The sequence below is a fragment of the Pagrus major genome, chromosome 16 (genome assembly GCF_040436345.1).
Source record: "Pagrus major chromosome 16, Pma_NU_1.0".
Classification (NCBI taxonomy): Eukaryota; Metazoa; Chordata; class Actinopteri; order Spariformes; family Sparidae; genus Pagrus; species Pagrus major.
Window position 1 is genome coordinate 29,244,183 of NC_133230.1, and position 15,474 is coordinate 29,259,656.

At 38.5% G+C, this 15,474-nt stretch overlaps 1 protein-coding gene across 1 annotated transcript; it reads right to left on the bottom strand.

Moving 5' to 3' along the window:
• Positions 1 to 359: 359 nt before the first annotated feature.
• LOC141010839 (calpain-1 catalytic subunit-like) lies at positions 360 to 14,700 on the bottom strand. The gene is made up of 20 exons (XM_073483952.1): positions 14,464 to 14,700; positions 13,650 to 13,719; positions 13,394 to 13,512; positions 13,146 to 13,279; positions 12,860 to 13,034; positions 12,076 to 12,150; positions 11,893 to 11,978; positions 8,470 to 8,544; positions 8,127 to 8,287; positions 4,971 to 5,137; positions 4,497 to 4,705; positions 4,259 to 4,304; positions 4,039 to 4,107; positions 2,970 to 3,027; positions 2,786 to 2,847; positions 2,476 to 2,544; positions 2,255 to 2,333; positions 856 to 972; positions 645 to 697; positions 360 to 386 (listed from the first exon to the last, which is right to left on the bottom strand). The coding sequence occupies exons 1-20, from the start codon at positions 14,698 to 14,700 to the stop codon at positions 360 to 362; spliced, it is 2,088 nt and encodes a 695-aa protein (XP_073340053.1).
• Positions 14,701 to 15,474: the final 774 nt, after the last annotated feature.

Genomic DNA, 15,474 nt, shown 5'->3' on the forward strand with positions numbered 1-15,474 from the left:
CACCATCAGTGATTTGATACACATTTTGTGTTTAACCTTAGAATGACAACACACTCATAAGATACATTTTTAAACTGTAGTTTTGTCATTGCTATCTACATTTTTTTTAAAATCTACAATTGCCTGTCCTCTGTCTTCAATAGCTTTGCTGTGCAGGTTCGTCCTGTTTGTTGTCCCACTCTACTGTGGTAAAACAAAGAGGGAAAGAGTGTAACACAGGACAATACATTAGAAAACTTAGTGGTAAATGCCTTGTTGTTTCATACCATGATTAAGCTCTTTTTTTTTGTTTATTATCTTTCACATCATGTGTTGCTGTGTTTCCAGACAAATCCTGCAGTTGATCTTTTCTTGTCAGGTTAGGTGTACATCGAAAGATACATCCACTGCAAATTAGAGGGGAATAGATTATATCAATGCACATGTAACACTGGTTAAAAGCATGATCATTTCATCACAGAAAACTATATGTGGTACAAGCATGTTATATTTTCTAGAAAAACACACTTAACACACTGGGGGAATGGTATTTAAAATATTTGAGATATTTCCCTCTGTATTAAATCAGCAGCTGTGCAGGTTGTCAAAGGTTCAAACCTTAAACTACCTTCAAATTTCAAGAAATGTAACACTTAATGTATTACCTCTGATTCACGAAGAGTCATGGTCTTTCCATCAGACAACTGGCTGAAGATTTCTATTGAGAAAGACATGCAGTATATTCTTATTACTCCAGCACTCTCTTTGATGGTAATAATGATTTAATTTGTATTGCACTGTAAGGACGAACACACAGAGAAACCAACTCAAAGCCAACGAGTTACATTATATTATCAGCTGTTCAAATGTACTTACTGTTGATGCAGTCGAAGCGAAGGCCGAGACTGATGTAGCTCTCCAACGTTATTTGCGCAGAGGAGGAGCCGTAGCGCAGAGCCATCAGATTCAGCATATCATCGCTGATCCTCTTTCCTGACCAACATACATTGTTCAAAAGTTTAAGTGTTAATTATATTAAGACTGCAAATAACTTGTTTTCATTATTCATTAATCTGCAGATTGTTTTTGATTGTATTAAACACCGTCATGGTTTACCATGATACAAGAATACAACAGACCAATCGTTGATGTCATGAGTAAGACCTGTATTTCTCATACTACAACAAATCAACATGTCTGTTGTGAAGAAAAAAAAGAAGAAATTATTGTGCTTGAACATCCTGTGTTTGCATTTGGATAAATCAAGGCACAAAGTGGCTGAGATCTGTCTGACTGTTTATCGTCAATGTGTCACTTATCTCTTAAAATCAGTTTATTGAACACAAACGCAAATGATTGACATGACACTATCATCAGCTCAGGAGTATAATGAGTGGTGACAGATGAGCATGCTCTACTGTAATAACTCCTTGTGAATGAAACATTTGGAGTATAGCTAAAATACTCTTGCCAAACTGTCTTAAATACTACCTTCAACAGGTCCTGGTACATGCTTGATCCTGTCTACTGCAACAAAAAACCCCCTCACTACAAAAAAGCAAAGAGCTGAGAAAAGTCCAAAATATCTAGGTGAATTTCTGTAGCCAAAATTTGACCTTTCTTCATTTCTCTCTCTAATCATCTTACGATGCCTCTGATGTAGGAGTTGAATGCACAACTTTAAATGTCCCAAAACAATGTTGTCAAAAGTTAGAGGATCTCAGCACCTGAGTAGCATTGTTTTGCACCCAAAACTTTTAAAAACAAGCAATTATAAAACAGTATTTCCCATTGTTGTGCACTAATGGATGCTCCTCTTTCCCACAGAACACACTGCTCCTTAAGTGCCTGAAACGCGTCATTAGTAGTCCCCCCTTTAACTGTGACTTTGTGACATCACACTATGTCACCATGTCAAACATTTGCATAATTAATGCCTAGCAGCTAGTTTGGCATGTAACAATTGATTTAGCACAGCAGCTCTGTTGTTGTTTGCTCAGGTTTGTATGAGCTGACCAATCAGAGCAAACTGGGTATTCAGAAGGGGGCCTTAAAGAGACAAGAGCTAAAAACAGTGTTTCAGTGCTGCAGCAATGGACAGTATAAGAAAACTGATGCATTGTTTGTTTTTTTTGGGTTTTTTTTTAGCATTAGAGCATGTAAATCTATTCTAGAAGTAAACCAAAACAAATTATGAACTTAAAAAAAAAGGACTCAATATGTCTCATTTACTATATTTCCCCAGAGGTTCAGTAAGAAGTGGTTAATTATATACCTGAAGCCATGATTGCGTTCCTGAGCTCATTCAGTGACAGTGTTCCTGTTTGCGAAACATCAGTGCTGAAGAAAATGTCCTGGTTAATGAGAAGACAGCTGTTAAACTCTGAGCTCAACACAGCATAGGATACACTCTACCCCTGCATTAAAGTCTGGAATTATTAAGAGTCATCTTTGTTTTAATTTGAAAATCTTTCACCTTCACTTGGTTCCTTTTACCTTGTACATGACGATTTTGTTCCACAGACGAACAAATTCCTCACCATTCAGTTTGCCAGTAATTGATGTCTAACCTATCGTTAAGGTATTGAAGCAGTGCATGTTGTTTCATGTCCTAGTCTGACCTTTAAATCTAATCCTATGTTCAGAAAACATTAGAAGGGCAGGCAGGTGCTAGCATGTACACTACTTATTAGTTTTATGCAATGACATTTACTGTGAGAAATTCCCCTAAAATGCTGGTAAGCAGTTCAGGTGGAGAAAAAAGTTTCTAGGACACCACTTCACAATGTAGTGCACAGTAGGATACATCCATCAGAGCAACCATGCTGCGACAGGCATCAGTGCTGAAGCCTCCAGATTTCAGGTCTCCTAAATAAACATATGGAAAAAATGCAGGACACTTAATTTGCCCTAAAGCCAGCAACATAGTAGTGCTACACAAGGTTACTATATCTGGATATGTTTTTGTTTTATCTCATAAGCTGTCAAACCTTTCAGGATTCGCTCATTGAGAAGCGTCTGGAGCTGCTCAGCATCCACTTCTTCATACTGGAAATGAAACGAAAACAAGACTTACGTTTGGCTCACATGGTGGTTGTCACAATAATGGTTACCTTTATATTAAATGGTAAGTAATAGTCTCCTATACCTTATAGGTTTGATAGGAATCACAGGTGTAGTTAAAAAACTCTGAAACATGTTTCTGTGCCAAAATTTAAAATTCCTGATCCAAAGGAGCAGTAAAGAGAAAAGTCAAACAGCAGCAAAAAAAATGACAATGACACAGCTCAAACAGAAAATGCAGCATAAACATGAATGTTTCAGTATTAAGGTGTTACATTCTTTACATTCATTGTTAAATAGCTCTGTATTCCAACAGTCGTTACTGTTGAGTGTTTGGTCATTAACCCATGTCTCTCCTCCCCCTGCTCATGAGGTAAAAAAGAAAATACATTTCTGGTATCCCTGCCCACTTTATCCAATCAGGACAGAGAACTCCAAAAAGAGGTGGTCCTGTCTGCTCGTGAACATGATCCACCTGTTTCCTGACAATGGTAAGCTACCAGTCCCAGCGCTCTCATTACCGACTTACACTACCAAACACGCCAAGAGAGGAATAACGCTTGAAACTACTTGAAATATGCTTATTTGCCTTCTTGCGGAGAGTTAGATGAGGGGATTGATACCACTCTCATTATCTGTGTGCTAAATATGAAGCTAGTGCCAGCAGGCAGTTAGCTTAGCACAAAGTCTGGAAGCAGGAGGAATAAAAACAAAGGAAAATCTTCCTACCAGCACCTCTAAGGCTCACAAACCTGTCATGTCTTGTGTCTGTCAAGTGTAAAGACAACAATACTTGAGTTTGCTGTGGACTGTATCTCTTGGCTGAGACCAGTGAATTCCTGAAGTCTAGACTGGTGAAGACCGCAGCAAAGCAAATAAGCATCTTTCTCAAAATGTTCAGCTATTGCTTTAATGTCAGGTTATGTTAATGTCAAGTTAGTGATATCATCAGGTTGATATAATGCAATTTAAACTAGCTTTAGCAACATAATTTACCTTATCAGAGTATTGACGGAACAAGGTTCTCTTATTGTCCTCATCTGTTTTGTTTGTGACTGGTGTGGGCTGCAAAAGAGAGAGTGCGTTCAGCTTCAAATGAATGAATGCATTGGACAATATGTATGTGTCATATGCTATCAATGTAATCAACATAGCAAACAACATGTAACACAAAAGCAATACCAAAATGAAAAAGGGATTTTAAAATGTTGCACACCCGTTCGACCTCCCTGTGTTCGTGGTTATGGCCTCCAGAATTCTCACTGGAAGGAAAGACATTAGACATCAGTACATTGTTGGAGGCAGTGTTGGGCAGTAACAACTAGACACAGTACAGCAATGTGATTACTTATGTAAGTAATGAGCAGTATTAGGGATTACAATTTGAAATTTGGTAATGACATTACAGTTACTAGACCTTTTAAAGGCTTATTAGTATGTTGCATGTGACTTACTGGACGTGGGTCTCTGCCTTGGAGAGAATGGTCAGGATGAAGGAGGCTGTCTCATTGGCGTTGAAGGTGGACGGCACAATCAGATATTCACCAGGCTTCAGCATGAGGAACTCCATCACCTCACGTGCGTTCATGTAGGCTTTAGTTTGGCCAATAGGTGCGTGGGTGTTGAAGAAAGAGGCTGGGAACTTCCCCCTCTGTGCCTTGTACTATAATACCAATAACAAATAGATATTTCATTTCTGTGCAGTTTATATCGTTCTTCATGCAGTGCAGAGGAAGCAATAACTGTGTGAGGTTTGGGCTAAAAATGTTACTTACGTCTCCAGTCACCTTGAAAGAAATGAGTTCATGGTGGGAGAAAACAGAATTAGTTCAAGTGAAATCATGACAACATAAAACAATGCAAATAAAAATAATGGTCATTAACATGTCCCTAACACTGTCACAGAAACAGTAAAAGGTAATACTTACCTCAAATACAGAGAATCCGATGTGGAGATTTTGGACCAGGCGTCTGTTCCTCTTGTCCGGCTTTTGCATGAGAGACACCAGCATGTTTTTTTCATCCGGTGCCGCAGAACATTCACTGAGTAATTTGTCAATCTTGACCCGATACTGTGGATTAGTCCAGAAGCTGTCTGGAAGAAAAACCTATTTTGAATTTCATGATTTTACCAAGAAAAGGCTGAATCTGAAGAATATAAAAACAATCCTGCAACCAGTTCATCCATCCTCTGCAACTTCTGCACTCTTTGTTTATGGAACCTGGTATGGGGATTAGAATAATTATAGATATATAAAGGAGACCTATTATGCTTTTTCATGTTTTTCAGGTTGTTATAAAGGTTCTTGTGCATGTAAAAGGTCTTCACAGTTAAAAAGCCCAAAGTCCGCACCAACAGGAGTTCCTCCTTTGCACAGAAAACACTGCTCTTGTAGTGCCTGAAACGCCTCATTAGTAGTCACGCCTTTAATTCTGTGATGTCACCAAGGCCTTAAAAAGACAGGAGCTAAAACAGAGCGTTTCCGACAGAGGGGGACTACAGTGTTGCAGCACTGTACAGTATGAGTAAACTAATGTGCTTTTTGCGCAATTAAGCATGCAAACCTATTCTAGTAGCAACCCAATATAAAATTATGAACCTCATAATGAAATGAGCCTAATATCTCTCCTTTAAGAGATGTCATCAGTTAATAAACTCATCAAAAAGAAGTGATAAATTGATCCATTAAATACTAATATATAATATATAATATTACATTCCTTATTTCATCATCAAACTTGGAGTTGAGGAGGCCATCATATACCTGCCTAACCATGTCTACGCCCACCTGGACAAGCTGGTGAGCACTTTGAGAGTGCATTCAACACCATCCGTCCGGCTCTACTGGGTGAGAAGCTGACAGCGATGCAGGTGAATTCCCCCCTTGTGACCTGGATTATTGACTATCTGACTGGCAGACCACAGTATGTGGTGACACTGTGTGTCTAAAAGAGTGGTCAGCAACACCGGGGCCCCACACGGGACTGTCCTCGCTCCCTTCCTCTTCATCCTCTACACCACAGACTTCAACTACTGCACAGAGACCTGTCGTCTCCAGAAGTTCTCAGATGACTCAGCAATAGTTGGATGTATCAGTGAGGGTGCTGAGGATGAGTCCAGAACTGTTGTGGACAACTTTGTCACATGGTGTGAGTAGGACCGTCTACGGCTCAAAGTGACAAAGACCATGGAACTGGTTGTGGACCTGAGGAGGACCAAGATGCCGTTGACCCCTGTTTCCATCCAGGGGGTCAGTGTGGACATTGTGGAGGATTATAAGAATCTGGGGGTCCACATAGACAATAAACTGGACCGGGTAAAGAACACTAATGCCCTCTACAGAAAGGGACAGAGTCTCCATTTTCTGAGACGACTGAGGTCCTTTAACATCTGCCGGACTATGCTAAGGATGTTTTATGAGTCTGTGGTGGCCAGTGCTAATACTAGAACTAAAAGAAATATGTGAGTGATTAGTTCTACTGTATAATCAAGTGTGTTTAGATGTTTTGATCAAGTTTTAATTCCTTTTTGAATGTTAAAGTGATTTTAATAATGCCATATGATTTTGTGTTGGACAAAGTCTACATATTAAGCCATGGTGAAAGGTGAAACAAGATTTTGAAACATTTAAAACGATTGTTTGGTTTGAGTTAAGTTCCCGTGAATTTTCACACTTGTTATCTACTATGAGACAAAAAGCTGGCAGCCCTGCCCCCAGGCACGCCCGAAATTCTGAGATAACAAAACTGAGACATCGCTCTCACTCGCTTCTCTCTTGAAACTCTCTCTTCTTTTAATTTTTCTGCTCTTTACTTTACTTTGAAACATGCTTCAAGACAGCGATCTCAGCAGAAGTGCTCACACGTTGATTTTTCTCACTTTTATATTTTTCACCGTATTGAATAACTTCTTTTAAGTACTTCAACTTTTGTTAAGTTTCTACCAGAACGAAGTTCTGTTTTAATTTGTTTTATACAGTTAAGTATCGTAACCTGATTTAGAGAAAGTGAAATTATTAATTTAATTTAATTGATATTTTAAATGAAAAAAAACAAAAAAAAATTAAATGATCTTGTATTGAGAAACAACGGAAGATCCGCCTGATCAACGTATCATCCTCAGTTATTTTATTCAAGAAGTTAAAATGAGTTTACAAAGTCAGAGCCTGAGAACCACCACTCAAAGCCACAAAAGAAGACCATCATCGTCATTAAGATCATCATCACGACATTGCAGCAACTTGCTGTTTCCGAAACTGCAAGCAGTTTCCAACGAAAGACAGACTCTTTGACAAGCCAAACCGGCTCTCTCTTTCACCTAACCCGTGATTTCACCATCCGCACATATTTCACTCATAATCTCATTACCTTAGTCATTACAGACACCACAATTTTCTGTTACCTGTTGTTTTTCACTGAAATTGCCATTTCATTTATTTTACTCTGAATTATTTAGTCAATAAACATATTAAACCGTATGTCGTTGTCTGTGCAGGTTTGTTTTTAATGTGGAGAGTCGATGGAAACTATATAGAAATCACTGCTTCAGCTATGAGATTGAATAAATTGATCTGAAATTGATTAGAATTGTTGCAAGTTAACCTTGTCCAGTCGAATTTGATTAATTACCTCCGGATTATTCAAATAGATAAAACAACGGAGGTGGTGCCCCATTTACGAGTGTTTTATTAATCACCAGTGATTAATACATTACATTTATTATTAGAGTATCTTTTATTTATTTATTTGTTTGTTTTTCATATTTCTGGACTTTGAATGGGAGCAGCTGTAATGCAAGCAATCTCCCTCGGGGATCAATAAAGTATTTCTGATTCTGATTCTGAATAATAAAAACAGTGTGTATTTTTTTTAAAGTATCTGGCTATTCAATAGAGAGGTTATTGGTGGCATTTTTAAATACATTTCTAAATCAATTATAACCTGATTCATTAAATTTGCATTTAAAATATACATTAATAAAATGAAAAATGAAAGGTAATAAACACTGTAAACTATTAAGTCTCAATTTGTCACCCTCAAGTCTCCATACACTGCCTCTGAGAGCCCAGATATCATGAAAGTACCTCTATTATTCATGCATCCTCCAGCAGTGGTTCCTGCCACCCATCTGCCCTCATAGAAGGACGTCTTCCAATGGCAAGAAGAGCTTCCATTCAGGAAATCAGGACACAGGCAGCATACGTCGAGTTCAGAATAGAACTCACAGAAGGCTTTCAGGGGCATCCTGTTTGCATCAGAAATTAATTCAGACAACACATTGCTGATTAGTCTGAGATTCACTAGTTATTCTGCATTGATCAGTTGAGGTTGGCCAATTTAATCTGCATCAATGCATAATTATTTTACGTTTTTTTTGTAAAAATGTTTTTAGAAACATTTGTCAAATTTTGATTTCAGCATGCTTACCAATACTCGCCATCATCACAAATGGAAAGGCACGTCTCACGATCTTGAGGACTCACAGTTTGCCACAAAGGCGAACTTTAACCAGTGAAGGGAGAGGAGAGGTAATACTGTTAGATACTGTTCTTAACATTAAGAGACAAGTTACAACACATAATGCAGCTCTTCACATAACGTATGTCTATGTGTCTTTTTGAAGTATAATCTCCTTCATGATATTTGGTGTATTTTTGCTTGACAGTACACACAGGATGTTTTGAACAGAAGCTTCAGAAGTCTCTCACGGTCATGACTTCTTTTCACAAACTGGTTGTGACAGTTTTCAGTCTGTGCAAGTTAAGCTTTGTTGACAGAAAATTACACATGATGACTTTTCCACTGAAGAGACCACACTGTGCCAGGATTTGCACAGGTTCACCTGTCACACCTGTGTGCTCTTGGCCCTGCCAAAATAGTCAAGAGGTAATGGGGCACACTTCCAAGCCACAAACCATCAAAAAAATCAATGGACAACAGTAATCTTTCCCCGTCAAGGACTGACTTATCACAAACAACGCTAGCTCTAACAGAAGTTAAAACAAACAAAACAGAGCACAAGCTTGGGGCCAAGAGCACACAGGTGTGGCAGGCTGTTGCACAAGCTCAGATCCTGGCATTGTGTGTTAGCGTTGAAGGAAAAGGTCAACAGATATTCCTTTGACCAAAGGTCAACATGCTGCATTTGCTGTTTACCAAAACTTTACTGGCCTGGAGGGGAAACAACTAAAACGAACTGGTGGAAAACATCAAGGCCTTGAGACAGCTAGAGACATCTCAGGGCTCTGTTCAAAACATCCTTAGTGTGCTTGGCGTTGTTATGCAGAAATGAAAACAAATATAACTGAGGAGATTATACTTATATACTTTTTGACCCATCAGGTGCAAATTGGATGACTGTACAAGACAGCAAAATGAACTGGACAAATAAATGTATCATGTGTGTTGGCTAAGGATTGGGTAAGGGGTGGAAGTAGTAGTCAGAGCTTTTACTTAGGTAAAAGTAGCAATACCACAATGTTATTGTAGTGGAATCTCAATGCTTTTGCACTCATTTTAAGGGAACCACCTCCAAAGAGGAAACTTGAAAGTTATTAGTCAAATATCTGAGTGTGACTGTTACGACTCCCTACAGGAGGTACACCAAAAGAGGTCTAACACAAAACTGACAAGCAAGTTGCAGTTTAAAGGAAGATACATTTATTAAATGAACACCAACCAAACAAAGGGAAAAACCCCTTAACAATCAAACAAACCAAACTGATGGGCCGGCCAAAATCCCTCCCAGATCAGCCCACCAGGGCCATCAGAGCTGGAGACTAAGAGAAAGCCAGAGCCTAGTCTCCTACCCCCTCTTACTGGTTATTCATAATCGGCCAGACCGGTCAGTTATTGTAGGCATAGGACCTCTCTTTCTCCTTGAATTGATGACTAAATTATTGATCCAGTGCTATTGGCTTTGCCAGGTAACTTAAAAAGATTTGGCACTGGCTCAATGACACAAAACTTTCAAAGTCTTTGGGAAAAAACGCAAGGTTGTATAAAACTAGTAGCAAAGTTAATAATAGACTCAGTTGGCGTTGTAACTTGGCTGTCAAATTAAAATAGAAATTCAAAAACAAAAAAATAAAATTAAGTACATGAGAACAAATGAGAGTAAGACTCTGAGTAAAACAAAAATAAAAATAAAGCAAAGAAAAATAAGGGGAAGAAAAAGCAACAAAGGGCAAAGATAAAAAGCAGACGGCCAAAAGCCCGGAACACGAGTTTCCTGTTGATACTATGTTCAGAGGAAACGGGTGCGTCTATGGTCAGTCAGCCAATCAGGAGTCGCCTCCTTCAGGAGTTTACTCCTTTCATTGTTTGAGACGGTAACTTTTGAAACCTTAAATTATTAAAACACGCGTATATGTCATCCACCATGACCCATTAAAATATCAAAAACAAGCAATATGTGAACTAGGATTATATTAACAAAAAGAAATAAATAAAAGATTTATATGATTGAATTCCACTTTTAGGCACATTATTGTGAGAAACATTAACTTCATGCAAATAACTGTGAAACAAAGAGTAAATAATTCCTAACTATATTGCTAAAAAAATTGAGATTCTACAGAATTTCGTTGACTAATTGATAGCCTGGTTACTCATCTTACATGTATCAATATAGAAGCAATTACCCATACATGGTCAGTAGATGGCAGTATTGTCACAAATTAGAAATGCAATGAAAACCTTAAATGAATAAGTTAGACTTGGAAAGTGTTAGAACAATGGGGTTTTCTTTACCTTGAACTAGAATTTCGACTGAATGTGACGAGCATATGAGCATTCATTCAATTTGGAATACCGGCAGATTTATTGCCCCTGCTGTTATCTGTCAGACTTCAAGGTTGAGGAAGAGGGTTGTTCACAGAATCTGGTGATTCACACTGGGGTGTTACTTATAGTCCATTTGATGTCGGTGTTTACATCCATTAAGCAATCATTCAATACCAATTCAAAGATGATTATTTGAATTTGAATCTGATTATTTCCAACTGTATAGTCGAGCAGACCCTATTTCTGTCTTGTGGGCCACCAGGCCCCTATTGTAAATCAGTTTAAAATGTTAAAAGCTGTCATTCCTTGGAAGTGACATAATTATTATTTTTTTAAATAATTCTTAATTATAATTTATCTGCTCATTATAACCTGTATTATTAAAATAAATCTGCAAAGTAACTAGTATCTGAAGTTTTAAATATATGTATTGGAGTAAAAAGCATAATTTTGTCTCAGAACTGTTTTGGAGTTGAAGTATAAAGTAGCAGAAAATGGATGTACAAGTGCCTCAAAATGAAGTACAGTACTTAAATATATATATATATATATATATATATATATATATATATATATATATATACATATATATATAGTTCCTTTCCACCACTGGGTTTTAGCTGTAATTAGGACACTTTGAGTATTGCTCACTTAGCTTAAGTTAAGCAATCCTAGTGTACTAGGAGAGTTTGACATTCACTGATATTAATTTAATTACATTGCTTTTCATTACAACTGGCATTATATAATCTATTTTACTAACAGTTGACATTTAAGATCTGTCATAACTTGGCTTTCATTTTGTTTTGTTTCACTGGCCCACCTAGTTTATGAGGTTATTAATGTAAGTCAACCATAAAAAGGCTTCTCATGGCTCTCTTTCAAATGTCCTTAATTCCTTTAGACTTGACTTACAAGAACATGGTTATCCGGCACAAAAGCAGGCATGAATTGTTAACAAATCAGTCTTTAAATAGATAATGATAAAATAATAATCTCAATGTTTTCTCCTCACGAAACATATCAAAGCAATTTCTCTTTGAATGGTCACAGTAACATTCTTACCTATCACTCCAGTCTCCGTTCCACTCTCCTTGGCCCCAGGGGTTCCACAGACGCACTAGGTTCACTGTTTGCCCTCGGCTTATCACCTTTTCAACAGTTACCAGAGAAAATACAATTGATATTTGCCATACAAATAACTACACTCGGCTATAAACTTACTTTTAAACAAATGCAATCCTTCACCTCTTTCACACCCGTGACAGCGTAGGCATGGCCTTGGACCAATCCATTTGGTAGTACAGTGTTGGCAGATGTGTCCTAGAAGATATAGATGCAGCATTTGTGATCACTGCAGGTAGTCTTGTGCAACATACTTTATTTTAACCACATGATAAATGACCATTAACAGGTAGCAGTAAAAAAGTCATCCAGGTTTGCATGCTAGCGTTAATTTTTTCCAGTTAGCTAACCATATAACATAAGCATGTATGTTGATGAAGGTTCTCAGTCATCCAGGTCATAAAATGCACAATATAGAAGTTCATTTCCTGAGTGATACATGTATGTTTCTGCACTTTTTTTTTTCCACACATCCCAGTAGACCTATAGATAGTTAATTAAAGTTATATCAGAGAATATTTGGAAGCCATTAAATGCCATGATCACTTTTTGTTATTTAGTGTAGATGGGTTGAGAGGAAAACAACAGTAGTCCTTTGTTACTTTTTAAAAAAAGTGTTCTGAAGTATTCACATGTTCTGTATGTCATGCACCTGAGTTACCATCAAAATGTTACTCCTGTGACAAGTGAAAACTGTAGCAGCTAGAAATCTTTCAGATACCAGAGATTGAGGCCACAGAAAAACATGTGTTTAACTATATAATTTTTGAATATCATATTGGTCTTTGTAACTATGGTTTAAGATCACCCTAGCCTTCAAATGCTTTTATGAAACAGGCCTCTGCTGGACAGGTGGACACCCCAGACAGTAACAGTACAATTTTATAAAGAGAACCAGCTAGCTTACCCCTTGAGGTGTACCACAGCCTATCAGTGACTTGGATTTGCCAGCTCTGCACATCAGTTCCCAAAGGTTTGGAGGAGGGTCTGACAGGTTGATACAGACGTGAACACCACCTGTAAAGTCCACCAAAGCCTCGGAAGGAGTTCCAGAATTCATGTCCGAGTAGGAACCACACACCCTGACACAAATGGATGTGAAATTACTAACACAGATACTCCAGAAATAAGACAAATGTCACTCTGAGAAAATACATTTAATGATTGAGAAACAATACACTGTTTTACCATACTTGGCATAGGCTTTCTCCAGCAAAGCAGGCCAGAACTCATTTGGGTCTTTGGAGTGAACGAAGATCAGTCTCCCATTGATTGTCGGTAGCTTGTCATCAATCACCACATCCACCCACCTTCCAAATCTCCAGAACTGAGTTGTTGAGAAAGAAGCGAGTAGTAAGAGATCTATAGCTAAATTAAATATGAACCATTCAGCAGGACCGACTTTTAAACAAATTTTTTTTGCCAATGATTGGTGGTTTACCCTGAAGTGGAACAGCCCGCAGTATTCATCATCAAAATTTTGCTCAAGAGGCACAACTTGATTAAGGATGAAATCCTGGAATGTCAGAGCTCCGATAGACGCAAGAAACCAGCAGTTTCCTGAGGAGGCAGGAGAGAGCTTTACAAGTAGTGTGCACTGAAGTTTTCCAGATTACGAACTATACTAACACAGCCGAGAGGGAATAAGCATTGGTACAATTGGTACAATTGGTACTTTTGTATGATCTCCTCCCTACCAATCATGCCTTGACCAAAGTCGAACCTGGAGACCCCATCGACAACAAAAGATGGATTGGAAACAATTTTCTGAAACAGAGGAATTGTTGACAACAAAAAACAGGTTATAGGTTTAATATTAGCATAAATGTCAGTTAACAATATAAGTAGGCAGTAGGCCTAATACTTAACTTTGTCAGGTTTGTGTTTGACCTTTGATGTTTATCCTTGAGAATAAGATACATACAGCAATACCTTCAGAGGAATTGGTTATGTGAAAGGATTTGTAGCACTGCCAATATAACAGGAAATCAACACAATGCTTTGTGACTGTATGCAGCTTTCTGATGAACTTAAGCAACAATCCCACTTTATACTAAATCTTTGGTAGCAGCAGCTAGCAAAGAAGCCAACATATTCTAACTGTACCTACCTGCCCAATGTTACCAAGGGGGGGGTGGGTGGGGGGGGGGGGGGCGACACCCGTTCCGAAGGACCGCCATTCCGGCGGTCCGCCATTCTGACCGGGTTATGGTTAAGGTTAGGGTTTCAGGTTCGGAATGGCGACCTTTTTTCAAAAATAATTAAGGGCCGGCATTCCGAAACATGAAAGTGAACGTTCGGAATGGCGGCCCTTCGGAATGCCGCCCTGGACCCTTACCAAGCGACAGATTAAGAAAGTGAATATTTAGCCAACGAGATAATGAGACTCTGAGTACTTTATCCACTACACCTAACCCTTCTACAACTGAATCAGTGTTGCTGTCTTACATGCTTGTTTAACCATCACATTTAGTTGGATCAGATCACGTTTTCAGCCACTAAAACACTCACCGATGGTCTCTTCCACTGCACTGTGGCTAGATCAGAAGGGCTCAGTACGTCGTTGCCAATGGACCTCCTGTCAGGGGGGAACATATCATCGACATACCTTACCCGATTGATGTTACAGTACTGTTTCAGTAGCTGGTAGTCTTGAGTGAGGAACTTCTCAGGGTTGGAGATAGTTCCCAAACCATCTTTCTTGTGTCGTGCATTAATGATGTTCATGCACACACCTGGCGTAGCCATTTCTGCTATGTTTGAGTTCTGTGCAGGAGAGAAGACATCATGAACAAACACTACAGACTGCAGTGGAAGGGGCAAATTAAAAAAGAATGGAATAAAAATGACTAACATAAACCCAAGAGGATTCTTCCTGATTGATCCCATATTAGCTTCGTTTCATGCTGAACAATGCTGGACAAAATGTGTAAATATCATGAACTATCACGTTTGACACAGAAATTACTTTGAGCGATAATCCAAAATCCAATTGAAAAATCTCATAGGTTTTTTGCTGAGGGAACCAGGGAGATGCTTACCTCTGGATTAGCCTACAAAAATCATCCCTACAGCACTCTATTACAAACCTCTCGCGTACTGGAAGAAGCATTCAGAGGAACAACAGAACTGATTCACTGACTTTTTCTGAACTCCATTTGGTAAAATGGCAGACAAGGTTAGTATTATTGGTTAACTAAATGTGTGTAAAGTAAAAATTTAAGCAACATTGCAGCTAACTAGCATTATAGTGTGTAACTTATAGTATAGTGTATAGCTTAACATACTGCAAGAGTGAACAATTATATTACTGACCAATAAAGACGACAAATGTGAAAAGACCTTTGTGATTAGACCCCTTCACTTAGTATCTAGGCTAGGCTTCTTTGCTTAGAAAAGGGGCCACCACCCACGACCATTGTCAAATTGGCTGTGATCTCAACTATATTCCAGTGAAGTTTCGTGACTGCATCCTGCATGGTTCTGCTATCGCTCTGACAAAATCTGTCCAAAGACACACAG

Coding starts and splice junctions, on each gene's coding strand:
- LOC141010839 (XM_073483952.1), bottom strand. CDS start 14,700: ATGGCTACGCCAGGTGTGTGCATGAACATCATTAATGCACGACACAAG. Junction 4,706..4,970: donor TCGGATTCTCTGTATTTGAG/GTAAGTATTACC, acceptor TTGGTATTATAG/TACAAGGCACAGAGGGGGAA. Junction 2,334..2,475: donor ACAAAATCGTCATGTACAAG/GTAAAAGGAACC, acceptor CTCATTAACCAG/GACATTTTCTTCAGCACTGA.